The sequence below is a fragment of the Peromyscus californicus genome, unplaced genomic scaffold (genome assembly GCF_007827085.1).
Source record: "Peromyscus californicus insignis strain IS unplaced genomic scaffold, ASM782708v3 Scaffold_7__1_contigs__length_154581171, whole genome shotgun sequence".
NCBI classification, from domain to species: Eukaryota; Metazoa; Chordata; class Mammalia; order Rodentia; family Cricetidae; genus Peromyscus; species Peromyscus californicus.
This window is the reverse complement of record NW_026294595.1, coordinates 70227377-70241345: the sequence shown is the minus strand read 5'-3', so window position 1 is coordinate 70241345 and position 13969 is coordinate 70227377. Positions and strand designations below refer to the sequence as shown.

At 40.5% G+C, this 13969-nt stretch overlaps 1 protein-coding gene across 4 annotated transcripts in view; it reads left to right on the top strand.

Annotated features, from left to right (window-relative positions):
- Window positions 1–13969, top strand: part of Ttc17 (tetratricopeptide repeat domain 17) — a 110750-nt gene that overhangs the window by 39103 nt on the left and 57678 nt on the right. For all 4 annotated transcript variants that reach the window (XM_052725189.1, XM_052725190.1, XM_052725191.1 and 1 more), the window contains exons 12-16: window positions 854–969; window positions 1126–1291; window positions 2983–3060; window positions 3199–3423; window positions 4140–4326. In XM_052725189.1, the coding sequence (XP_052581149.1) occupies window positions 854–969; window positions 1126–1291; window positions 2983–3060; window positions 3199–3423; window positions 4140–4326 (772 nt within the window). The remainder of the gene's footprint in view (window positions 1–853; window positions 970–1125; window positions 1292–2982; window positions 3061–3198; window positions 3424–4139; window positions 4327–13969) is intronic.

The window sequence follows — 13969 nt, the reverse complement described above, 5'->3', positions numbered from 1 at the left end:
CCTGCACCTAGCCAGTCTGTGGTGAAGCACACAGAATAAGTCAGACTAAAACTCTGGTAGAAGGAATATTGTAAGATCCACCAGAGTGCCCGTATTTATCTGAAAATACTCCTTTTCTGTTCAGCCATTCTTGTATACTGTCTTAGTTGCTCTTCTATTACTGGGAAGTGGCACCATGACCAGGGCAGTTCTTAAAAAAGAAAGCATTTAATTGGGGACTTGCTCACAGTTTCAGAGGTTTAGTCCATTATAATTATAGGAGGGAACATGGCAGCAGGCAGACATGGTGCTGGAGAAGTAGTTGAGAGTTAACATCCTAATCCTCAAGCAGAGAGAAAGACTCGGCTTGGCATGGGCTTTTAAAGCCTCAAAGCCACGCCCCCTCATGACATACTTCCTCCAACGTGCCATAATTCCTAATTCTTCTAATCCTTTCAAATAGTGCCATTCTCTGGTGACTAAACATTCAAATATATGAGCCTATGGGGTCATTCTTATTCAAACCACCACATATACCTAAATTATTTTTTTTTAATATTTTTAGATTTATTTGTCTTATTTTTATGTATATGAATGTTTTGTCTGCTTGTATGTATGTGCATTACATGCATGAAGTGGCCTGTGTAGACCAGAAGAGGGCATCAGATCCCCTGGAACTAGAGTTAGAAACAGTTGCAAGCAGCCATGTGGGTGCTGGGAATGAAACCTGGGTCCTCTGGAAAGGCGGTCAGTGCTCTTAACCTCTGAAACATTGCTCCAGTCCCTACTATGCCTACAATCTTTTAACACCTCATTTAACATGCTGAAATGTTGAGTCTAAAGTAATCTATGAGAAGATTTGTTTCTTTCATAGGATAAACAACATATTCTTTGGCCTAAAAGAGCAGATTGTACAGACAGCTATCCCCGAGTCCCCCTTGGTGGGGAATTGCCAACATACTTTCTGCCTCCAGAGAACAAAGGACTCAGGCAAGTGCTGATGGATTTGGCAAAGCACCTGATTCTGCATGATTGTCTTCTGGCGGTTCTTTGAAAGCACCAGCCTTGGACTTGAAAGGTTAAGTCTTTGTCTTGAACTTACCGAAACTTTGAAAATATGAATCTTGTTCCTTTTTCTTATGCCAGGATCCACGAACTGACCAGTGATGATTATTCTTCAGAAGAAGAGGCCCAAACCCCTGACTGTTCCATAACTGACTTCCGAAAAAGCCACACTCTGTCCTACTTAGTCAAAGAATTAGAGGTCCGCATGGATCTGAAAGCCAAAATACCCGATGACCATGCACGCAAAGTAAGGCTCACTTAGGCTGCTGTTAACCGCCGTCCATTCTGGGTGACTTCGGAAGCCTCTTAGATGGAACAGAACCTTGAAGGAAGGTGCTGAGTTTGCAGTCTGAGAAATTAAAGTAGCATTAAGAGTTGATGAGGTGACTGAGATGTCAGCCCTGCTTCTTAACAACAGAGCAGCAAGGAAAGTTCCCTGGGGCTGCAGTGTATGGAGTCCTGAGCACTGTAAGTGCCTCTAACCCAGAGTTCTGAAGACGAGAGACAGAACTGTCTAATGGAGGCCATCCTGACTGCTTCTGCTTTTTTAAGTGCCCTCTGAGCCTCCACAGGTTTATGTCATTAAAAGCTTGAAAGTTCTCCTGCTCTGACCTTGTCGCTTGCTTTGGACCTATGTGAGATCCTTAGGGATCTATTAATTTGATAGCCATCCAGCAAAATTACAAATAAGTTCTGTTAATACTATTTTCTTTAGTTCTTATTAGTTATGTATGACTAAGAGTACTTTATTAATATAGATCGATGTATACTCCAGAGATAATGTGTAGATTACCAGATTTTAACAAACATAACTACTCCAAAACTACAAATGAAAGCATTATCTTTTTATATGAAAACAAACCATAGCAACTAATTTGGTGGTGGTGGTGGTGGTGTTTTAAACTTAGGATAGTGACTGCTTAAATTTAGTGCACATTCACTAAAGCAGAAAAACAATCATCTACCAGGTTCTTAGAACACAAAAATGACTAAGGCACAACCTTTCTTTAGAGTTGCTCACAAGTACACAGACTGCAGAAGATAAAGTAGCTGAATTGAGGTCTGGTCCTTTCCAGCTTGGGAAGAGTGCAGAATTTTAGTATATTCAGTATTGCATGTTGCTGATTCTGGATAATTTCTCAATGGATTCTACACACATAGGATACCTTTAGTGTGAGAGGGTGTATTACTGAAAAGAGAAACAGGGAGAGAGACAGAGAATGTCTGTGCATCTTCTAACTTTCATAGTTGACAGAAACTAGAGCATATATGTAAGCTGATGAATACTTGTTACTGTGTTAATAAACTCATATTGTATATATGATTATACATGAGTAATTGTGCTTGGGGATATAGAGATGCCTCAGTGGGTTAAGTGTTTGCCACACAAGCATGGGGACTTGAGTTTAGATCCCTGCACCTCTGTAGAAAGCTTAGTGTAATGGCAAGTGTTTATAATCTCCGTTTGCTAAGGATGGGTGAAGGCAGGAGGACTCCTGGCTTTTACTGGTCAGCCAGTCTAGCAAGTCAGTGAGTTCCAAGTTCAGTGAGACTGTGTCTCAAAAAATAGAGTGACAGAGGAGAGGAAGACACCCTGCATCAACCTCTGGCCTTCACCTGTTACACACACATATATATACAGGAACACACATACACAAAACACACAGTCACACACAATAAATAAATAAATAAATAAATAAATAAATAAATAAATAAATAAATAAATAGATAGATAGATAGGTAGATAGATAGATAGATAGATAGATAAATTCTGAGGTACTCATTTAAAGACGGCCATCATAGATAGATAGATAGATAGATAGATAAATAAATAAATAAATTCTGAGGTACTCATTTAAAGACGGCCATCATAGAAATTCTTCCAAATGTCTTCCCTATTATTTTCAATTGAATCAGTCTTTCTCTTGATATTTTCAGATTTTGCTTTCCCGTATTAAAAACTATACTGTCCCAGAAGAAGAAATTGGGTCTTTTTTATTTCATGCTATTAACAAGGTAAGTCATTTGTCTGAGGCCTCTAAAGTTTAAATACTTACTTAATTAAAAATTAAAGTATTTAATGTATTTGTTAAAGAGTCTATGTAGAGCCAGTACTGTACTTCTTACCTAATGGAAATACTTTGACATTCTCAGCCAAATGCCCCGGTCTGGCTCATTCTGAATGAAGCAGGACTGTACTGGAGAGCGGTAGGAAACAGCACTTTTGCCATCGCCTGCCTTCAGAGGGCTTTGAATTTAGCTCCACTTCAGTACCAGGACATTCCTCTTGTCAACCTGGCCAACCTTTTGATTCACTACGGCCTTCATCTTGATGCTACTAAGCTGCTCCTGCAAGCTCTGGCCGTCAACAGCTCCGAGGTGAGGCACTCTCTACAGCAACAGCTTGGTTGCAGAATGTGCTTTGTTTTTGTCAAGTTTGCTTTCCAAGGTAGAGTTTGCGTATTTCAAGAAAAAACATAGATTTCGTTTTGATTATTACTGACGATAGAGCTCACACTTTAGTAACAGTATATTGCCTCTGAGCTAACATTCATAAAACTGATTTAGCTTATTTGAAAATGCCACATGAACTAATCCTAGATTAAGTAAAAGAAGCTATTAAAAAAATATGTTTTATATGTACATGTTAGAACTTGCTGTTTGATTCTATTCATGTAAACTTCACAAAGGGCAAAGTTAATGTGTGCTGGTAGAAGTCATAATATCTCAGCAACGGTTGCTTTAGGGATAGGGTTAGGAACCTCTGGGATACTGGAAGCATTCTAATTATTTTATATATCACTTTGAGTAGCAGTTACCAAGATATATTAATAAGTAATATGAAATTCATTGAGTTACATATTTAAGACTAGTTACAACTTTTAGTAGTTTTTAATCTTTATAAAGGGAGAAAACTCGTGTATATTGTACAGTTTAGAATTGACTAGTATGAATAAAATGAACAGGTTAGCAGTAACCTTTACAGAACAACCTAAGAAAAGCTCAAAGAAGTATAATGTGAAGGTTTTATGCTTCTCAAAAAACAGCAGCAGTTCATTTGCATTCTGCTGATTTCTATTTTCTCTTCTTTTCAGCCCCTGACCTTTTTGAGCCTGGGAAATGCTTACCTTGCTCTGAAGAATGTCAGCGGGGCACTTGAAGCCTTCAGGCGGGCCTTGAAGTTAACTACCAAATGCCCAGAATGCGAAAGCAGCTTGAAGCTGATCCGCTGCATGCAGTTTTACCCTTTTCTGTACAACGTCACCTCTTCTGTTTGTCGTGGTAAGCACCTGTTAAATGCCAGAAACATTAGGAGCTCAGCCAGTGTTGTTGTCATGATTAAAAGAACACAGAGATAGTTTTAGAAACTTCCTCAGGATTTTAGGAAGCTAATTCCAGGTGTACAGCAAAGAAGTTCATCCATTAATTTCTGGAAATGCCATAGGAGATAAGGTTTAATCTGTTTCCAGAATCGTAGTTAAGAAATACTGGCTAAAATATACAGTGGAATTGAGAGATTATATATTTTCTCTCCCCTAAATTTCTGTTTAACCATAACTGATATTCATGGTAAAGAAAATTCATGAAGTCGGTATCTGTCATGAGCACAGTTCTATATACTTAGTCCCTGAAAACAGCTCCTTGCCTTTCAGAATAGTACTTCAGCTTTACTGCACTTTTACAATGGTTACCTAATGATACATCAAAGATGTCCCTTCTCTTTAAGTGTGTCTGCCTCAGTAGAACTAGTATGAAACCTTTCTAAAAGTCACATGAACTCTAGTAACCTTCATTATCAGGAAAAGATTGTCTGTTTCACATTTCAGCCTTTGAATTATGATAGAAACAGTTTACATGTATGTGGATCTTCAGCACCTAGCAAGTGCTAGGGGAGCAACAGTGGACACTCCATTGATGTCCAGGTTATAGTGTAATGCTTAGGCAGAGAGCCGGCATTCTAGTTCCTTCAATTTGGATATTCAAAATTGAACAAATCTGACACCCAGTTTATGTGATTTGACTTAGATGATTTATAATAATCTTAAGACCAGAAACTGGTTTCCCTGGTTCACTTTACCAGACTGCCTCTGGATTTTAATGGAATTGGGAATAAATGTACTTTCATTATTAAATACCAAAGTCTCTCAGCAGCATAATAACATAGGTCAGATGCATATCAGTGTTGTGCATAATATGAATTAGAGTTCTCATAAATAAGGAAGGCCTGGATAGTATTTTAGTAAGGAATAGTCATGTGGCCAGCACTAGAATTATACAGATTCATGCCTGAGCCGTACTCTGCCATACTTTCTGATCCCAGCAAAATAATATATCATTACCTATTCAATGAAAGACAATAAAAACTGTCACATACTTGCTGAGAGAATTAAGTGAGGTATTTATAATATAGTAGATAACTGGATAAAAGTCAGCCTTTAGAAATTCATAGTAAGATCAATGAGATGACTCAGCAGGGAAAGGCATATGCTGCCAAATCTGAAGGCCTGAGTTCAATTCCTATAACCCACATGGTGGAAGAAGAGAACCAGCTCCCACAAGTTGTCCTTCATCCTCCACATGTGTAACAGCATACACACACAAATATGCACATGCTCACATTAAATAAAAATGAAATTTTAAAGCAATTTATAGTAAATACCGCGTATCCAGAGCTTTCTAAGTGAAAGTGTGCTTCTTGTTCTTATTTCATCCTTTAGATGGTGGTCTTTAGATAGTGGTCTTTAGATGGTGGTCTTTACATGGCAGTCTTTAGATGGTGGTGGTCTTTAGATGGCAATGGTCTTTAGATAGTGGTCTTTAGATGGCGGTGGCCTTTAGATGGCAATGGTCTCTAGATAGTGGTCTTTAAATGGCAGTGGTCTTTAGATGGCAATGGTCTTTAGATGGTGGTCATTAGATGGCGGTGGTCTTTAGATGGCGGTCTTTAGATGGTGGTCATTAGATGGCTGTGGTCTTTAGATGGCGATCTTTAGATGGTGGTGGTCTTTAGATTGTGGTCATTAGATGGCAGTGGCTACTCAAGAAGAGCCTTGTTCTTCTTACTAAGGGTCTTTGATTAGGAGGAACTCATGTCCTTACCTTCTCTTACTTCTCTTAAAAATTTGGTTCCTGGAGGTTTATACATATTAGTAACCTTCCTCTAAAGATTATTTTCCTTTGTATTAATGTCACATACTTTTGTTCAGCTTTTTGTTTGTTTTGTTTTTGTTTCTTACATTTTATTCCTATGTCACTTATGTCAACAAAAGGAATTTAGTTATGATGGACTTGTCCCCAAGAGCCTAACTTGTCCAGGAACAAATAATGTGAGACAGATCTTTATCAGATATGGAGCATCTGCTAGTCTAGAGTATCTCAATGATATCCTCAGGTCCAATACAACTATGAAAGGAAACAATTTAGCTTGGAAGATGGACTGCTATTGTTCTTTCAGAGAGAACTCAAGAGCAAAAACTGGACAAGATTCAGGCTTTTACCCTTAAGTAACTAGCTGTGTAAATCATGAGGCCTTCGCTCTGATTACTAGAACAGGCTCTCCCCGCAGTCAGTCGGTCTGAGATGGTGATCATGTGAACAGGAAAATGTCTAACCAATGGCATTGCCATAGCATTCCTAGGTGTGAATCTCAGTGATTGCACTGAGTGAATTTGAATCTCAGTGATCGCACAGAGTGAATTTTACTACTGAATTTTTCTTTGTGTATTATTTTAATAAATTCAAGTATTTTATGAAGGAAGACTAAAAGTTTGAATTTTTTCAAGTTTTTTTATTACTTTGAGAATTTTGTAAAACGTGCTATGATCATAGTCACCTTCCCTCCCCCAGCTCTTCTCAGAGCCACTCTCTCTCTCTCTCTTCCTTTTGTGCCCCATCCCACATCCAGGCCAGCTTAGGCTGTCCACATATTCTTGGATGTGTGATCTTCCACTAGAGCATGGTCAGCTTTTCAGAAGCTATACTTAGAGAGAACTGACCCTTTCTCTCCAGACAGCTCTTTGGCTAGGAAGTGGAACTTCCTGCCCAACTCCCCTAATGCTAAGATTTAGTGTGGCTTGAACTTGCATGTGACTTGTGCATGCTGTCACAACCACTGTTAAGTTCAGATGTGCAGCTGCCCTGCTGTGTCCAGAAGACACTGCTTTCTTGTAGTCATCCACTGTCTTTGACTCTTACTCTTTCCACTCTCCCTTCCACAATGATCCTGGGTCTCTGAAGAGGGGAGAATAGTATATGTGTTCTACTTAGGGCTGAACATTCTGAAGGCTCTTATTCTTTGTTCCTTGGCCAGCTATGGGTCTCTGTGTTGATCATTACCTACTGTAAACAGAAGCTTCTTGAATGAAGGTTAAGAGATGCCTTCATTTATGGATACAATGATAAATCAATAGGAGATGGTTTAATAATATGTCCATTTAGCAGAGTAATAGTAATAGATTCTCTCCTAGGGCCTATGATCTACCTAGTCATAGGTTTGGGGCCCAGTAATGGTGCCAGTCTTAAATCTCAGAAAGTGGTTGGTTACTCCCACAGCATTCTGGCACCACTGCACCAGTGGGCATGTCTTACCAGGCCAGTCGTTCTTGTAGTTCACAAGGTTCACACCTTAGTGAGATTGATGACTACTTTTCTTTTCTGGAAGCATTTGTAGCACCTTCCAGCACTATTTAAGCTAGTCAGTAGAGTTATGTTTCCAGGTCAGCACTGTTCTATGACCCAAGTATGTGATGCCGCCAATAATAGGGCCTTACCGTCAGTGCACCAAGACATGTTGTTTTTTTTTTTTTTTTTTTTTTTTTTTGGTTTTTCGAGACAGGGTTTCTCTGTGTAGCTTTGCGCCTTTCCTGGAACTCACTTGGTAGCCCAGGCTGGCCTCGAACTCACAGAGATCCGCCTGGCTCTGCCTCCCGAGTGCTGGGATTAAAGGCGTGCGCCACCACCGCCCGGCGACATGTTTTTATATAAAAACACTACACCAGATTTTTCGAAGTTAGGAATAGATATTCTACAGAATAAGTCAGACATAAATATCAACATATCGTAGAACATTAGGCAAGTTTCTATACAATACGTTTTTGATAGCTTTTGCAACCATTTCCAAACTGTGTGTATGAACTTCAGTAGCTTGAGATGTACAAGTGGATCACCTTGTATTCTTCTTACAGTGTTCTGTATTTATCACATGCATTTACAGAAATGTTTCTTTTATAACATTTTATTCTCTGGAGTTTTAGTCTGTTTTCTGCAGCCAGAATTTCTATAGATTTATGGCTTGCTGTGCACAGTATTCTGTAATTTAGAGTTTAAAGAAAGAAATGTTGCATGTTGCTGCCTCCTGCAGACTCTGCAGCATATGCCACCTGCAGCTGAGAGCCTGTGCATCACCACTTCTTCACAAGAATTGCTGGGAGGGTGTGTGTGTTTGTCTTTAAGGTATTTTTATAGATCCAGTTTGGGGAGAACTTCAGTATATAGTTAGACCACCTCCATTTGTTTCCACCAAGTAATTAAAAATTTTTAAGGACTGCAGTTATGGTTACCACACACTTCTTTTAACATGTATCTATATGATAAGGGAAGAATAAGAAAAAGTCTGTGAGTTATGGGTCTAGAAACAAAGGTTATGATTTGCCCAAGTCAAAGATCAATCAGTAGAACTAAAACTCACCCAAGCCACTGCCTTCCTGCCAGTCTGGCTCTTTCATGAACTCTCTTACTTTCAACACACTGTAAACCACCCCCACTGGCATGGAGTAGAATTCTGTTTATAGATTCTCAGGATGTTTAATAAAAGTAGTATAATCACTATATTTTCAGTGCTATCCCTTAAAAGAAGTGTGTGCATACAAAAAAAAGTATGAATTTCACTAGATTATGAAGATTATGGAGAACAGCCATAACCACCCTACAAGCATGCACAAGATGCTCTTCTCATTTAGCATGATACCTTGATGTTTCTGAGTCTTGCTCCTTAGTTTGCTGCATGTGAATTGCCTTGGGTTTTGCACAGAAACTGGTAACTGTACTTGTATTAAGTCAACAAGCATTTTTTTTCTTTAGAGGGTCCCAGAACTTAGATTTTTATGAACAAAAGTTTTATCTCTGGGGCTGGCAAAATGGCTCAGTGGGTAAAGGCATTTGCTGTCAAGCGTGATGATCTGAATTGGATTCCCCAAGACCCACATGGTGTGAGGAGAGATCCAGCCCCCAAAGTTGTCCTGACCTACACACACACACACACACACACACACACACACACACACACACACAAAGAAATAATACTCTAACATATTTTTATCTTTATATTCCATGCTGTGAAAGACAGTGAATATATATATCCCAACTAGTTTTATGTCAACTTGACACAAACTAAAGTCATTTGGGAAGAGGGACTTTCAATTGAGAAAATGTCTCCTTAAGATCCAGCTGTAGGCAAGTCTGTAGGGGCATTTTCTTAATTAGTGATTGATGTGGAATGGCCAAACCTATTGTGGGTGTGGACTAGTGGTACGAGTATAGTAAGAAAGAAGGCTGAATGAGCCTTGTGGAGCAAACCAGTAAGCAGCACTCCTCCGTGGCCTCTGTATCAGCTCCTGCCTCTAGGTTCTTGCTTTGAGTTCCTGCCCTGGCATCTCTGCATGATGAACTACAAGCTATGAGATGAAATAAGCTCCTTCCTCCTGAACTTGCTTTTGGTCATGATGTTTTATCATAGCAGTAGAAACCATAACAAAGACCATGTGTGAATACTCTCTGGCTGTTTAGTCTTAGGCAGAGCCTTGCAACATAGCTCAGCCTGGACTTAAACTTGTGATCCTCTGGCCTTATCCTACTGAGTGCTGGGCTTACAGGAATGCATCACCATTCCAGGCCTCCTTCTTCTTAAATTATAATGAAAATCTTTTGTCCTACATGTAAAAAATTTTTTCTTGTGAGAAATGAGCCTACTGACCCTGATGCAAGCTCTTTCCACAACTATCCATCCTGTCAGTATACATTAGTAACGCAGGCTCGGAGTGTGAAGTGACACAGAGTCTCTCTAGAATGTGCAGGCCCTGGAGTAAGTCCCCAGCAAAAGAAGTAGGGATGCAGAGTCCTCGTCAAATAATACCTCAGAAAATTTAGACATGAAAGAGTGAACTCTGGTGGCTCTGTCTGTAATCTGTTGCTTCCCTCACTCCTACACAATGCTGGGAATTGAACCCAGGCTCTCGGGTGTGCTCAGCAAGTGCTCCACAACTGAGCTGTTTCCACAGCGATGATAGTGAACACAGTCTTTTTTTCCAGTTTTTCATTGATTCACTTGTTATTGTGTGTGTGCGTAATGTGGTTGGTTGGGACGCATGTCCCGTGACACCCACGTGGAGCTCAGATGATAACTTTGTGGAGTTGTTTCTCCTTCCGATGACACTGGCTGTGCTTCCTGCCTCGGTCGTCTAAGGAAAGGCCGTGTGGCAGAATCAAGAAGCCAAATTTATAGCCAGCTTTTTGTTTTCTACTCTATGACAATAGAGATCAGTTTACCACCAAACAGATAAACACTCCCACTCCCCCTACTTCCTTTGGGATAGAATCCAACTCCAGAATGTGTAAATCAGAGGGACACACACACACACACAGTCGTGTGCTTTGCTTCTTTTTCTTTCTGTCTTCCCTTCCTGTCTTCTGACTCATTCACCTCACCAGGAGGGAATCCCCGTGTACGGCAGAGATTGCCGACTCAGGTGTTAAAGATAGCTTCTCTCTCTCTGGTGATGCACTTTGAAGGTCAGTCAGCATACAGCCATTACTTTAAAGTTTCTGCAGAGAATTCCACTGGGCCGTAATTGCTGGATAAGAAATCTAAGGAAGCGTTCCTGCTGATCCGGTCATTTCTCTTGTTTTCCCCAAATAGAAGACAGCATAGGGAAAGGGGGTGAGGCTCCTTCGTCAGGCTCTGAGCTGCTCTCCTTAGCAGCCGCTCCACGTTCTCCCAGATTCAGTGTTCTGAGTTCTTACTTTAGCAGTGCTTTCCTTAATTGTTTCCCCACGAGTCTCTGCACACAAGGGCAGTAGCTTATCCCTTCGATCAAATAAAGAAACTGGACAAAAATAGATTGTTGATTTGTACAAATGTGTGTGCTAAGGCTTTGACTAAGGTAGAATTTGATTTCCGGGCATGGAGTGTTCATCTTGATCTTTAAAAAGGGAAGGTGTACACAGGACTGTCACCTGTAACCACTCCCAACACAAAGGCATCTGTTGCAGCTTGCCCAGTAACTCTAGTACTAAAGCCTGAGGGCCACCACAGTAAAAATTTCCTGATAATATTTTTAAGTTCTTTTATATAAGAATGAAGAACTGAAAGTTGTGTTTTTGCTCAGGAAGTGATTTACTTTATTACCTTTTTTCTGCATTTTTTATTTTGTTTGTTACTTTTTTAAAAAAAGATTATTTATAAGAGGAATAAATATGAAACAGTGATATAGCTTGCTTTTGAAACATTTGCCCAGTGTTTCTGTGTCACCTCCTTATAAAACCAAACTTGGTTTTATAACTGCATAATTTTGAGTAGAAAGACAATGGAGAAAGACCCAAACTATTGAGAGTCATTCATCTCTGTTAAAGGATAACAGAGCTGCTCTTTCCCCTCCAGTGCCTTATATTAACGACCGTCACAGAATGCTTCCTATAGGGTAGCTTACCTCACAGCCAGAAGAACCGAGACTGCTGTAGAGTGTCACCTAAACCATCAGAGCAGGGCTGTAGGCAAACCTTTGGAATAGTCCACCCTTCACAAAGCCCACTTTTCTGGGACCAACTTTGCCTCCAAATTCTAGCTCCCATGACCAATCAGTTTAATTACTGTGTCTTGAGAATTGACTATATACGTGAAAGCAGTGCGCTCGTTTGGGAGGGGACAGGAACTTAGCAGGAGCAAGATTTGGATGAAGCTCTGACACACATCAGTAACTTTGAGAGTGTTGTCGGGCTGCACGGAGCTAAGTGTAGACTGACTTCCTTCACGTGGTGTCCACCATTAGGGGTTGTGCTGCAGGGTGATGCACTGGCTCTTGCAGTGTCCCTCTCGGAGGCCACAGGGCTACTGTGAGGCTAACTTCTAACAGGTGGCTTGGGGGCTCAGAAATGCTGAGTCGTTGGAGCTGAGTCGGTTGCTGTTTCTCCTCAAAGACTGGTAGGATCTGTGCTTCCAGCATCCCCTGAACACAGACCTGCATTTGTGCGCGCACACACACACACACACACACACACACACACACACACACACCACATATACATTCACATACACACATGCATGCATACGTGTGTGCAGATATGCACACACGTGTGTGAACATACATGCACTCTCTGAAGTTAGGGCCATACCTCAGTAACTTCCAGTGGGTCATACTAAGAGATTCTTCAATAGCCAAAGCCAAAGGCCTTGTTTTAGAGAACAGTCATACCAGGAGAACTTCTTGTTCCTTTGTGACTTCTCAAGGGGACAACGCTAATAACAACAGCAGCCTATCCCATGCTCACAATGCTCTCACTCTTTCTATGTAATTCACAACAAATGAGTGAAGCCAAACTATTTTTAAACTCAATTTACAGTTGAAAGATCTGATACAAAGTAATGCTCTGCTTTATAATACTGACGTCCTAGAGACAGAATTGGCACTCAGGAAATCTAATTCCAAGCTGTGCTCCTGACCATGATTGCGCCAAAAGAACCAAACTTCTCAGTGACACCAGCTGTAGTTACTTGGCCAAGAGTTCCAGTGACTTTGGCTGGCTTCATTCTTGATGCTTACGCCTCAGCCTGCCTGATGCTGGGGTTATATGTGTGGAATACCACACTGCCTGAGACTTACCTTGGCATGTAAGTGATAACTCTTGTTAGGAAGTGCAGAGTCGTCTTCTAGGAATTAGGTAGACAGAATTAGTGAGAAGAAAAGAGGTTTGCCTAACTTCAGCAATGATGGGAGCTCCCGAGAAGGTAATTTACTCTGAAAAATGTATCCACAAATCAGTTGTACCTTTTCCCTCAAAGTACTTACACTTTCACAAGGAACATTAACTAGTTCTTTTTTCCACAACTCTCTTATAAGCTAGGTCAGTATTAGTAATCCCAGTATACAGCAGGTACTCAATCCACACAGTGAAGAGGTGTGGAATCCCTGAAGCTCGCACCACACTTCCAGAAGCAGAGGAGCCCTCCTTGGAGTTTCCTGTTTAGCTGGGATTGCTTTACAGTCTCATATTTCTACAAGAAAAGAAGAGTTAAAATTGAATTAGATGAAAATGCTTTGTAAGCAAGTCCAGAGCATTATGCATAGAAGAACACTTGTCTTTCATTTGGGACCTTGTTAGCTAAAGCATTTCATTTAAGTCATGAGGTTCTCATTAAAAATTACGACATACAGCCGGGCGGTGGTGGCGCACGCCTTTAATCCCAGCACTCGGGAGGCAGAGCCAGGCGGATCTCTGTGAGTTCGAGGCCAGCCTGGGCTACCAAGTGAGTTCCAGGAAAGGCGCAAAGCTACACAGAGAAACCCTGTCTCGAAAAACCAAAAAAAAAAAAAAAAAAAATTACGACATACATCTCAAGGTTAGTCTAAGCCATAGAGCGTCTTCCCTTTTACATCAGTGCAAAGTAAATGCTGTGTATAGAAAATGCTGTTGTGACTTTCCATGCATGCGTGTGTGTGTGTGTGTGTGTGTGTGTGTGTGTGTGTGTCTGTCTGTCTGTCTGTCTGTCTCATGAGAGTCTCGATATATATCTCATGCTGGCCTCAACTCCTCCTGCTTCAGCATATCCATCTATTTTGGGTGTTGTTTTGTGGTACTAGGCCCAATACTTTCTTATCTTTAACAAGTATATAATCTACCAGGAAATTAAATAATGTTTTTCAAGGCTCATCAG